This window comes from Pan troglodytes, chromosome 12 (genome assembly GCF_028858775.2).
Source record: "Pan troglodytes isolate AG18354 chromosome 12, NHGRI_mPanTro3-v2.0_pri, whole genome shotgun sequence".
NCBI classification, from domain to species: domain Eukaryota; kingdom Metazoa; phylum Chordata; class Mammalia; order Primates; family Hominidae; genus Pan; species Pan troglodytes.
Window position 1 is genome coordinate 80268594 of NC_072410.2, and position 14025 is coordinate 80282618.

At 37.9% G+C, this 14025-nt stretch overlaps 1 protein-coding gene and 1 non-coding gene across 5 annotated transcripts in view; one reads left to right on the forward strand and one right to left on the reverse strand.

Moving 5' to 3' along the window:
* KCNG3 (potassium voltage-gated channel modifier subfamily G member 3) overlaps nt 1-14025 on the forward strand; it is a 105807-nt gene that overhangs the window by 45038 nt on the left and 46744 nt on the right. For 2 of the 4 annotated variants that reach the window (XM_001138271.5, XM_001138186.5), the window contains exon 2: nt 4492-7056. In XM_001138271.5, coding sequence (XP_001138271.1) covers nt 4492-5137 — 646 coding nt within the window. In that variant the 3' untranslated portion in view covers nt 5138-7056. Of the gene's footprint in view, nt 1-4491; nt 7057-14025 lie in introns of those variants that run through there. The other 2 variants (XM_063789938.1, XM_063789939.1) reach the window with 1 other exon arrangement.
* On the reverse strand, nt 9070-9129 carry LOC112208273 (small nucleolar RNA SNORD75). Its single transcript, XR_002942687.1, has one exon. It is a non-coding gene; the product is annotated as a small nucleolar RNA SNORD75 (small nucleolar RNA).

Below are 14025 nucleotides of genomic sequence, written 5' to 3' on the forward strand. Positions count from 1 at the left end.
TGTTTTTTTGTTTTGTTTTTTTTTTTGAGATGGAGTCTTGCTCTGTCACCCAGGCTGGAGTGCAGTGGCGCGATCTCAGCTCACTGCAAGCTCCACCTCCCAGGTTCACGCCATTCTCCTGCCTCAGCCTCCCAAGTAGCTGAGACTACAGGCGCCCGCCACTGCACCCAGCTAATTTCTTGTATTTTTAGTAGAGAACGGGGTTTCACTGTGGTCTCGATCTCTTGACCTCATGATCCTCCCGCTTCGGCCTCCCAAAGTGCTGGGATTACAGGCATGAGCCACCGCGCCCGGCCATAAGCGTGTTTTACTTCCTGCGAATACTGTATTTTTGATCACATTTGGTTGAAAAACAAACTGCCTATAAGTGGATCCTTGTGATCAAACCCATGTTATTCAGGGGTCAACTGTAATGAAAATTGAGAGTAGCATAGTATAAGATAGAATGGATCGATCAGATATACCTGAGTGAAGTTCTGAACTTTCCACTCTGGAAAGTGGAAAATCCAGAATTTTACTTAGGTGTGATTGGTAATTTAATGTATGATAAAAGCCACCATTTCAAACCAGTGGGGGAAAAAAATTAGGAACCATTCTTAGGTTGCATGCCATACAAAAATAAATAAATAAATAAATAAATAAGTGGGAAGTGGGCAGGATTTAGACCCCGGGCTATAGTTTGTCAAACTCTGTTACTAAGAAATTTATAGGCAAAGGCTCTGGAATCATTTTGTAAAACTGGTATTTCAAGGAACAGTAGTCCTGGCCTTATACTCTGAAGGATATTCCTACTGTTTCTGAGCAGATTAAAGCCTTTGTGAGCAAGGGATACAGACAGGTCACAGAGCAGGCCGTTAAACATGTGCAAAGATGTTCAACATCGCTCAAAATAAGCTAGCACTTTTCATCTCTCAGAGTGGCAGAGACCTCCAAGTTCAACGATACTTTGCATTAGTGAGGCCGTGGGGAATAGACACTCCTATGCATTGCCTGTGGGTGGGTAATTTGGTACAACCTCTGTAGGGGTAGCTTGGCAAGATCTATCAAAATTACAAATACATATGTGTCTTCTTTGATCCAGTAATTCCAAGTCTCAGATTTATTCTACAGATATATCTGCTCATGTGGGAAATGATATACAAACGTATTCATTGCATTGGCTGGGCTCATGCCTGTAATTCCAGTGCTTTGGAAGGCCAACGTGGGCAACGTGGGCTCAACGTTGCTTGAGCCCAGGAGTTCGAGGCCATTCCAGGCAACATAGCAAGACCCCATCTTTACAAAAAGTAAAAAAAAAAAAAAAAAAAAAAAAATTAACCAAGTGTGGTGGTACGTGCCTTAGTCCCAGCTACTTAGGAGGCTGAGGTGGGAGGATCGCTTGAGCCTGGGCATTCGAGGCTGCAGTGAGCTGTGATGGTGCCATTGCACTCCAGCATGGTTGACGGGAGTAAGACCCTGTTTCAAAAAAAAAAAAAAGAATATTCATTGCATCATTGTTAATGTTCATCTGGTGGACTGGTTAAATAAATCACAGTACATTCGGTGGAACACTGTGTCACCATGTTTAAGAAATGAGGGAGCTCTCTATTTACTGATTTGGAATGACCTCCAAGATATATTAACCAAATGAGGCAGGACAATTAGTGTAACATGCTACTATTTGTGTAAAAGGAGATACATACATATATATGTGTGTATGTATCTGTATATATATACATGTATGTACATATATATACACATATAAGTAAAAATTTTTGTTTGTTTGTACATACATCAAATAGCTCTGGAAGGATGCATAAGAAAGTGATTATATTTGTTGACTCCAGGGAGGGGAACTGGGTGGCTGGAATAGTGTGAGAGGTGAGACTTTTCCCTTCCCCTTCCTCATCCCTTTTTTTTTTGAGGCAGGTGTGCTGTCTGTCACACAGGTGGGAGTGCAGTGGTGTGGTCATGGCTCACTGCAGCCTCAATCTCCTGGGCTCAAGCAATCCTCCTGCCTCATTTTTTGTAGAGAGGAGGCCTCACTATGTTTCCCAGGCTGGTCTTGAATTCCTGGGCTCAAGCAATTCTCCCACTTTGGCCTCCCAAAGTGCTGGGATTACAAGTATAAGCCACCATGCCTGGCCTGGGACCTTTCTTTCTATATTCTTTTTTAAAAATCATGTGATTTAAGCCATGTGAATGTGAATACCTTTTCAGAAAATAAAAGTTAATAAATAAAGTTAATCTTTACAGCCCTGTAAAGCCCTACAATAGGGAAACATGGTTAATTGTATTTATTCATTTTTATGAGTAACATCAAGTACCACTTATGTTCTGTGGAATGCACTTTGAGTAATTCTTTTCAAAATGTTGCCCCACCTACTCTCCTCCCACTTACTCCAGTTTCTTCTCTCTCCATTGTACTTCTGATGTTTGGGTTTAAGTTAGTGGTGAGAAAGAATTATGTGGAGAAAAACAAGTGATGGTATAATAATTATAAATTTTAATTTAGAATGTTAAAAATTTTGGGCCGGGCATGGTGGCTCATGGCTGTAATCCCAGCACTTTGGGAGGTCGAGGTGGGCAGATCACTTGAGGTCAGAAGTCCGAGACCAGCCTGGCCAACATGGTGAAACCCTGTCTCTACTAAAAATATTAAAAAATTAGCCAGGCGTGGTCGCGCGCGCCTGTAGTCCCAGCTACTTGGGAGGCTGAGGCATGAGAATTGCTTGAACCCAGGCGGCAGAGGTTGCAGTGAGCCGAGATTGTGCCACTGCACTCCAGCCTGAGTGACAGAACGACACTCCATCTCAATTTAAAAAAAAATAAAAAATGTTAATTAAATTTAAAATTACCTTCAAATTACAGCTCACAGGGCCAGAGGTGCTGAAATTTGATTTTCTCAGCTTTGGGGTTTATGGGCTGAGGGCTGGGGGCCTAGAGCTCCCAGGATGCAGGCTTCTTCAAGAATCCTACCCGTTGGCTGGGTGTGGTGGCTCATGGCTGTAATCCCGACACTTCGGGAGGCTGAGGTGGGCAGAACAACTGACGTAAGGAGTTCGAGACCAGCCTGGCCAAAATGATGAAACTCCATCTCTACTAAAAATACAAAAATTAGTCACGCATGGTGGCAGACGCCTGTAGTCCCAGCTACTGGAGAGGCTGAGGCAGGAGAATTGCTTAAACCCGGGAGGCAGAGGTTGCAGTGAGCTGAGATCGTGCCACTGCCCTCCAGCCTGGGCGACAGCGTGAAACTTCATCTCAAAAAAAAAAAAGGAATCCTATCCCTTGACTGCAGTGTGCTGTATAAATGCGATTATTTTCAGTGCATGCAGTAATGCAGAAAGACTGGTAAATATTGCTCTAGGTAAAATGTGGTCTTTTAAAAATATGTGCTGTGTAAAAATGATGATGGAACACAAAGTATTTGTGGTCTTTGGGAAAATCCTAGCGGCCATTTTGCTCCAATATGGGAGTTCTCGGCCTCGTTTCTGCTGGGACCTTTTTAGGATAGTTGTCACCTGGTGAGTTTCTGGTGAGGGCACTCACCCAGTGCCCCATAAACTTGCTCGGTGCCAGTATCTCCCATACAAGCCTATTGGGAAGGAAGGACGATTCACGTTTTAGGAAATGATCTTGCATTGACTGTAAGTTACCAAGAAATAGCCCATCAAAAAACTTAGATAGGTCCACATTCTACAGGAATAATGCCCTTCCAATCCACCTCAGAACTCATATCACAGCTGAGAACCACTGTCCTGCAAGAGTAAGTTAAATTTCATGTTGTGGCCAACTGAGGATAAGTTAATTTCAAACTACCAAATAAGAGAGATATTTTTTAAAAGTATTAGTGACAAGTAAAAAACAAAATTTAATAGTATTGTAGCATAGAAGTAAGAACTTTATCAAGGTCAATTTCATTTTTTTATTTTTTTATTTTTGAGACAGGGTCTCTTTCTGTCATCCTGGCTGGAGTGCAGTGGCATAGTCATGGCTCACTCTGGCCTTGACCTTCCCAGGCTCAGGTGATCCTCCCACCTTAGCCTCCCAGGTAGGTGGTACTACAGGTGTGTGTCACCAAGCCCAGCTGATTTTTGTATTTTTTTTTGTGGAGACGGGGTTTTGCTGTGGTGCCCAGGTTGGTCTCGAACTCCTGGGCTCAAGCGATTCACCCACCTCAGCCTTCCAAAGACCTGGGATTACACGCATGAGCCACTGCACCTGGTCTCGAACTCCTGGGCTCAAGCGATTCACCCACCTCAGCCTTCCAAAGACCTGGGATTACACGCATGAGCCACTGCACCTGGTCTCAATTTTCATCTGAATTGATTTCTTGTTCTGTTGCGTGCATCCTGGTGGTCTGATGATGTTGGTAATGTTGTCTGTTCTTTATGTTTTCTGGAAAAGTAACTGAATCAGTATGTCAGTGTAGTACTATCTGAAGAAATCTAAGAGCTATTAAAATGCTTAAAAATAAAATGATCAATTCTTCTTTTGTTCTCTTGACAGGATAATTGAAGCTATCTGCATAGGTTGGTTCACTGCGGAGTGCATCGTGAGGTTCATTGTCTCCAAAAACAAGTGTGAGTTTGTCAAGAGACCCCTGAACATCATTGATTTACTGGCAATCACGCCGTATTACATCTCCGTGTTGATGACAGTGTTTACAGGCGAGAACTCTCAACTCCAGAGGGCTGGAGTCACCTTGAGGGTACTTAGAATGATGAGGATTTTTTGGGTGATTAAGCTTGCCCGTCACTTCATTGGTCTTCAGACACTCGGTTTGACTCTCAAACGTTGCTACCGAGAGATGGTTATGTTACTTGTCTTCATTTGTGTTGCCATGGCAATCTTTAGTGCACTTTCTCAGCTTCTTGAACATGGGCTGGACCTGGAAACATCCAACAAGGACTTTACCAGCATTCCTGCTGCCTGCTGGTGGGTGATTATCTCTATGACTACAGTTGGCTATGGAGATATGTATCCTATCACAGTGCCTGGAAGAATTCTTGGAGGAGTTTGTGTTGTCAGTGGAATTGTTCTATTGGCATTACCTATCACTTTTATCTACCATAGCTTTGTGCAGTGTTATCATGAGCTCAAGTTTAGATCTGCTAGGTATAGTAGGAGCCTCTCCACTGAATTCCTGAATTAATGCATTGCAAATCAATTCTTGCATACACTTCATAGAAAGACTTTGATGCTGCTTCATATTTATGTGTTTCTTGCTGGGTGAGCACTGCAGTGGCATTGTCATCATCTTGGTAGGGTAAAAATTATCCTTCCCAGCCGAAGGGATAAAACAGTTTACTTGTTATGGAGTAAATAGAATTGAGACTGCAAAGGAAGAATAATGACTCCTAGAGTAAACTTTAGGACCCGGTTTTATTTAGACTTGTTTTCCTGTTTCCTTGAATGATTACACATTTTTAAAAAATACATTATTTGAACATTTTAAAACAGAAAGGTACTATTTTCCAAATGTTTTTCCATCTTATGAATTCAGAAGAAGCTTGGAACTTATAGTGTTTTTTGTTTGAGAGTAACATTTTCATTTCTAAATGTTTTATAATTTCTCATATCAATGTCAGAAGTATCCTGGAAACATATGTCACATACGGGAACTGTTTAACAAATACTTTAAAAATTTGGCCAAAATTTAAACTGTATAATGGAGCTAGATACAAGCAAGAATAGTATTTGAAAGACTTTTCCAGCATACTTCTCAATTCTTTGCTTTATTTTTGTGCCAATTATTCACCTTATCGTGCCGCTTCATGGAAGCTTGAGTATGTTCTCCCTTTTCCATTTTGGATTTATCTCTTTACTGAAATGACTCAAAAGGTATTTAAGAATTGACGAGAGCTTGTGTTGTTTAGCATCTTACTGGATAATATTTGAATTCATTGCTGTTCCTAGGTGATAACTGTCCTAATATTTAGATGTCCAAACAATAATACTTCCAACATAAAAATTATAATAGGAATAATTTGAGATGACTCAATATTACAGCCTCTTCTTCTCTTAACCTCCTCCCCCAAACTCTAGAGGTTTAATAAGACTTATCAGATGAAAGGATATTTATATAGCCTTTTAGTAGCAAAGTCATACTTATGTGTTGTCACTGGATTATCATAAAAGGGAGAAATTAAATATTACTGTACTCTTAGTTGCTGTGTAGCTAAGTCAATTTTAAGCCAGTAAAAGCGATGGATACATAATGATTTGATCTGATCTTTAACTATTGTGAATCACAGCTACACCAAAACTCTTCTTGTAAGAATACTGACTAATATGCCATGTTAATCTGGCTAGATTATTAGGACTAGATAATGTAAAAGTGATGATTGTTTAGTAACTAAATTTTAGCAACAGGAATTAGAATTTTGCTTTTTCAACCAGTTACCATAAAGAAGTTAGTGTATATATAAACACAAATAATTAGTGACAGATTCATAAAAAATTGAATGTTGTACACAGTAATTTTGTCAGAGGTAGAGAAGACAGGGATTGGGAAGTGGTGGGTAGGATGGAGGACCTGGATATATTTATCAAATAAAGGGTTACCAGAAGTGTTCATTAAAGGAATTTTAGCCGTCATCTAGTTCAAACCTCAACTATTACAGGTAGAAAATCAGGGCAGGAGAGAATATAATTGTGAAGGAGTCAGGGCTAACACCTGGATCTCGAGAAACCTAGCCCAGCAGTTTAATCTTCACACACCTCTGGGTTCTGAGAGAAGCCTGGAAAAATCACACTTCTTTGTCATTGTCATGCTGAGGTAATAATAGCAAAACTGTTTTCTTTCCCTTAATTTCCTTTTCTAAGCTTATGTAATAGTTTGGCCATTAAATATCTTGCCTTATTTTCCCTACTACTGCTAGTATGCTACTTCTTACATACTCAAAAGAAATTCAATTATTTATTGTATATTTATTGTATTCTAATATAATTGAAATAAATGGCATGGATTTATTTTTTCTTAACTATTTGGATTAAAGCTTTGTGGTTCATGCAAACAATGTGCAGATGATAGCACTTCCATATTACTAATAAAAATATGATAACCATCAATTTTACTGGTACTGGGACCGCTTTATGTGAATATGTCCTATCTTCCCGAGTAAATTATAACTGTCTTGAGAGCTGGGATCCTCTCTCATGCATACACCTTTGTATCCCCGACAGTGTCTGTTACAGACTTGGGCACAAACAGTTGACTGATTTGAGGGGAGAAACTTCTGTGTGAAGAGACGAGGAGAAGCATATACCTATAGGTATATATATATACACACACCTATATATATATATTTTATATATACATATAGGTATATATAGGTGTATATATTTTATATATACATATAGGTATATATAGGTGTATATATTTTATATATACATATAGGTATATATAGGTATATATATTTTATATATACATATAGGTATATATAGGTGTATATATTTTATATATACATATAGGTATATATAGGTGTATATATTTTATATATACATATAGGTATATATAGGTGTATATATTTTATATATACATATAGGTATGTATAGGTGTATATATTTTATATATACATATAGGTATGTATAGGTGTATATATTTTATATATACATATAGGTATGTATAGGTGTATATATTTTATATATACATATAGGTAAGTATATATGTATATATTTTATATACACATATAGGTATATATATGTATATATTTTATATACACATATAGGTATATATATGTGTGTATATATGTATATATATTTTATATATAGGGATATGTATACATATATATACATATATATATATATATAATGTACATGTGGAAATATACACACAGACTTCATGCTACCCTTAGGTAACAAGTGTGAAATCTCTTGTTGGTGATTCCAGACTTTCCATAGGACCGATTTTCATAAAGAAGCATGTTGGATAAATACTAGTGGCAGTTAAGCTACCCATTTATAAGGAGACGATGAGACGTGATAGAGTAGTTCATTCATAAATGAAAAAATATGTATTAGGGTTTTGTCTTCATGGATGTTGTGTTTTTTTAGGAACAGCATTTTATTGTAACGTTCCCTGAGTGTTGCTACTTTTATCATTATTTATCTATTTATTTTTTTCTAGAGATAGAGTTTTGCTTGGTTGCCTAGGCTGGAGTGCAGTGATGTGATCATAGCTCACTGCAGTTTTGAACTTCTGGGCTCGAGCAGTCCTCCCACCCCAGCCTCCCAAGTTGCTAGGACTATAGGTGTGCATCACCATGCTGGTTAATTTTTTAATTTTTATTTTTTTGTAGAGATAGGGGTCTCACTATGTTGCCCGGGCTTGCCTCAAACTCCTGGCCTCAAGCAGTCCTCCCACCTCAGCCTCCCAAAGCTCTGGGATTATGGGCATGAGACACTGTGCCTGGCCTGTTGCTGCTTTTTAAAAAAACCATTAAGTATCACTTCTTTCTTAGCTATACTTACAGACATCTCATAACTCAGTCTTTTCATGGCAGAAATGTTTTCATTAATATCTGTATTGGTACCAGTAAGTCAGACATTATCCTAAATTAAAATACCCAAAGAGGAAAAAAGCCCTAATCTCCTAATCTTTAATCTGATTTTACCACACCTGAATTTACATGACTTGATCTAATAAGTAACTTGTTTTGTATTCTCTAAAATGGGAGTTTTAGGATTACAAACACAAAATTAGGGAATATATTTGAAAGTGAACAAACTAACAGTTCAAGGCTTTCATTACTGTATTGTCCTTGTTGCTAACTGAAACAGTTGCATTTGTTCTTGGGTTGGGTCATTACCTATAAGTACCCATTTGTAAGTTCATACTTTCTGAAAAGTTATTTCCACAATGGCTGTCAATAAGTTAAAATTATTTGTCTCTTTTTAAACCTTTGTCCAGATATCCTGTGATCTGGAAGAGGTGGAGATGGGGTTAATTTGGATGTTGGTGTTGGGAGAATTTTCCCTGTTGGCTTGGTATTTGCTAATAGCAGCTTATTTTCCTTTTTTTTTTTTTTTTTTTTTTTTAAAGCAAACACACGAAAAGATGCAAAACAATATTTGAAATATTAAAGCCTCAGGATAGAATTTCAGACATCCCTTCTGTCCACTTCACCTCTTTTCCATAGAAATGAAAAATAAAACATTGAAAGCTCCTAGCTCTGTATTACTGTTCAGCTGTGTAACTCCAAACTTAATGCATAGTGTCATAGAATATTTCGAGTCCTCTGACCCTTCATAAATGTGCATTCCCTTATGGTGTGTAATATACAATTCAATCAGACATAGTCTAATCATTTTATAGGGTCATAGGAAGTTGGAACTAGGGGTTGTGGAAACCTTCTGGTCTATTTTGGCCCAATTGTATGCCTTCTGTCCGATCCAAATATTAGCAACCAGGGAACTCTGCTCCCAGTGGGTTGTAATTTAGCCATGGTCACTCTAGTGTCAGGTTAGGTCCCAGAAGCTTGATTTCCAGACTTTTGGCTTAGTACTCTGGATATACTTCCTTTAAGAATCTTGTAACTTCGGAAGCCATGAAGGATTTCTTTTAAAAATATTTTCTTGGCCAGGCATGGTGACTCACGCCTGTAATCCGAGCACTTTGGGAGGCCGAGGCGGGTGGATCACCTGAAGTCAGGAGTTCGAGACCAGCCTGGCCAACAGGGTGAAAACCCATCTCTACTGAAAATATAAAAACTAGCTGGGCATTGTGGTGCCTGTAATCCCAGCTACTTGGGAGGCTGAGGCAGGAGAATCACTTGAACTAGGGAGGCAGAGGTTGCAGTGAGCCGAGATCGTGCCTTTGCACTTCACCCTGGGTGACAAAAGTGAAACTCCGTCTCAAAAAAAAAAAAAATTTTTTTTTATTTAGGGCTTTGGCGTTCCCCGTATTTTTCCTTTTTCTTTTTCTTTTTTTTTTTTTACCTTTGAATTAAAAAGCAATTATTGCCAGGCATGGTGGCTCACGCCTGTAATCCCAGCACTTTGGGAGGCCAAGGTGGGCAGATCACTTGAGGTCAGGAGTTTGAAACCAGCCTGGCCAACATAGCGAAACCCTGTCTCTACCAAAAATACAAAAAATTAGCCAGGCTTGATGACACGTGAATGTAATCCCAGCTACGCTGAAGGCTGAGGCATGAGAATTACTTAAACCTGGGAGGTGGAGGTTCCAGTGAGCTGAGATCGTGCCACTGTACTCTAGCATGAGTGACAGAGGGAAACTCTCTCTCTCTCAAAAAAATCGTATATATATATACAATAATATATAATTGACAGTTTATTTTTATAATAAAAATATAAAAGATATATATATATATATATTGCTTTTAGAAGCCTTAGATGTCAAGAAGGAGGGCTTGAGACAAATGCATAAGGAACTCAGATTTTCTGTAGAATTTTAAAAATTACTGTACAGTTGTGCACTCATCCACATGTATACAAATAAATACAGGTATTTGATAGTTGTACTGCATTATTCAGGACATTCTCAGAACCAGGCTGAGAAATGTCAAGTAACATGGGTTGAAGCTTTGATGGAATGCTCTGGAAAGTTCCATTTTGGTCAGGAAAGGTTGCATCCATTTACTTCTGTGTCTGTTCAGTGTTCTTTCCTATGGTGTTTCACTTCCTGATTTTCCAGAGCCCATCTGCACTCAGAAGCCTGGGCATATCAGTTCTGCTTCTGAAAGTAGACTAATGATTTACTGCCTCATTTGCAGTGAAGCCTTCCATAGATTTGTGAAATGTCATCCAGAAGCATGATTATATTGTCCCATTCTGTGGTTAACTTATGCCCAAACTTTCAGATTTTTCTAGATCTTCCAAATATTTTCAGTAAGTACTGGAGCTTTTGACTGTTCGCATAAGCTCAATTGTCAGTTTACTACTATTTGCTTAGAAAATTGAACTTGATAATCTGCATTTATGCTGTAATTTAAACAAATACATTTTAAGTAGCTTTGGTGGGAATTCTTTGGTTTATCGTTTAAAATATCAACAAGACTATACCAAATATAATAGTAACATTTAGTACATGAAAGTGAAGGGAGAATATTATTTGGCTTTCACCTACCCAGGAGTAAGTGATTCTATGTTATTTATATCTGAAGGAGTGCTTTGATGTACTTATTTATGCAGCATTGTATTAAAACTAAAACTAAAATTTCCCGTAATTTTATATTAGATAGGATCACTATTTCTGTTATTTGGAAATAATTCTATAGTTCTGCCCATGACCGAGTGGAGGCGGTTTGTAGTGTGTATTGGTTTGTTTTTGTTTTGTAGTAGAGACAGGATCTCCCTATGTTACCCAGGCTGGTCTCAAACTCCTGGGCTCAAGCAGTGACATTTGCTGTAGTAGTATACGATGATTTGTTCAACTTAGGTATTGTTTTTCAACTGCATATTACAACCTCGATCTTATAACTCTGATGGAATTCCATGCTTTCTTTCTCTACAATATAGAGGGCAAGATAATTTTACTTTCTTAGTAGAGAGTAATATTTGTAGTTACAAATTCTGAGCTGTGATAAAAATGGAACGTTTATTATGTGATTGTAGTGACACAAAAATTTTTTTTTTTTTTTTTGGAGACAGAGTTTCACTCTTGTTGCCCAGGCTGGAGTGCAATGGCACAATCTCAGCTCACTACAATCTCCACCTCCTGGGTTCAAGCAATTCTCCGGCCTCAGCCTCCCAAGTATCTGGGATTACAGGTGCCCACCATCATGCCCTGCTAATTTCTGTATTTTTAGTAGAGATGGGGTTTTGCCATGTTGGCCGGGCTGGTCTCGATCTCCTGACTTTATGTGGTCTGCCCACCTCAGCCTCCCAAAGTGCTGGGATTACAGGAGTGAGTCAACACACCCAGCCCACATATTTATTTTTTAAAACCATGCCTATGTCAGTGCTGTTTGGCAAAATAAAAAAAAATTAAACCATATCCACGCTTTTATACTATACACTCTGAAGTAAAATGCAAATCATAAAATCTGTGTAAGGCTTAACTTTCAGATCTATGTGAAGGTTGTTTATTTTTGTTCCTAAGACAGAGGTAGAAACTTTAGATGTTTTGCTTTGAGATAAACTGCTTAATCTCTTACCTATATTTTTTATTCAGTAATTCTTACCATTTGGAAGGCTCTTAAAAACAATGAATCATATAAATCACATAAATATTCTAGTTTTAAAGTTAGAATCGTGGGTCATGGTTGCTTTCCTTCTAAGATTCGACTTATATTAATTTAATCAAAACCACTTTTTATTAGATTCCCAGTTAACCCTGTTTAAAAAGATCAGAAACTGGGCACACATATGTTTGTGTGTCTTTTTCTTAAATATATATTTTTTATGTATGCATCTTTTTGTGCTGTAGTACAAGGTGGAGATAGGAACACTATAGCATGTAAGAAATAATTAGGTGCACCCCACTTCATGTAATAGATAGGTTTCCAGACATTCGTATGGGAAAAAAGGGTTGTAAATGTCTTCATATTTTACCTAATGGTAGATATGTACAGGAACTCAATTAGGGAATCTAACTTGTGGGTCACCCTTCTGTTGTGTTACCTATCATCCCCTAAAGGAGATTTTTAAAAAAATTTCATTTTTCATGCATGTATGAAAGAACAAGTTCTTTTGAGAAGGGCATTCTTGTATAAGGGTCAAAACAGAATCAGATTTTATTAAAAAGCCAGCGTGTGTAAAATCAGATTTGAGGAATTATAATGTTTGACCTAAGGATGAGGAATTTTGTCAACCGAGAAAGTGTGGTTTTTATGGTCCTCACAAAAGTTTTCTAAGGGGTAGCTGGGATGATAGATGGATACCTTCTTTTTATTCCCTGTTCTAGCTGTTTTCTGCTTTGCCCTTTCTCAGTTCAACGACTCACACTGTATTCTGTTTAATCCCACACAAGTGAGTGTTAAGCATATCTTCACCATGCCAAGAGGCAATTGAGTGGCCAGAGAAGAAAATAAGGGTAGTTCCTGGGTACATGACTACCTTGACCAGTCAGTGTTATTGGCACTGTGGCTCTGTAGACAAGCTTTAGTCTATCTAGCAAGAGTTTTTAGGAAAGTTTAAAAATGGAACTAAATAAATATGGGGTGGTCCTAACAATGCCTTTTTTAAAAAAGATGAGACATAATTCATATGTCATACAATTTGTTATCTTAAAATGTACAGTTCTGTGGTTTTTAATATATTTATAGAGCTGTATAACCATCACCACTATCTAACTCCAGAACATTTTCATGTACCCTGTGCCCATTAGCAGTCACTACCCATTTCCACTCCATTCATCCCCTGGCAACCACTAATCTACTTTCTGTCTCTGTGGATTTGCCTATTCTGGACATTTCATACAAATGGAATCATATGATATGTGGCTGGCCTTTTGTGTCTGGCTTCTTTCACCTAGTGTCATGTTTTCAAAGTTCATCCATGTTGTAGCATGTATCAGTACATCATTCCTTTTTATGACTGAATAATATTTCCTTGTATGGGTAGATTGCATTTTATTTATCCATGCATCAGTTGATGGACACTTGTTTCTACTTTTTGACTGTTATGAATAATGCTGCTATGACATTCATGTACAAATTATCATGTGGACATAGGGTTTCTTTTTCTGTTGGTTATAAACCTAGGAATGGAATTGCCAGGTTAGATGCTAATGTTTAACTTTTTGAGGATCTGCCAAACTGTTTTCCAAAGCAGCTGAGCAATTTGATTCCCACCAGCAATGTGTGAGGGTTCCAGTTTCTCCACATCCTCCCCAACTCTTGTTATTTTCCTTTTTAAAAATAATAGCCGTCACAGTGGGTATGAAATGGTTATCTCCCTGTGGTTATGACTTGCATTTCCCTAATGACAATGCTGTTGGTCATCTTTTCATCTATTCTTTGGAGAAATGTCTACTTAAACTCTTGCCCTTAAAAAAATAGGTTTTTTTAAAAAGTTGCTGGATTTTAAGAGTTGTTTATTCTGGATACAGATCCTTTTCAAATATATGATTTGTAAATA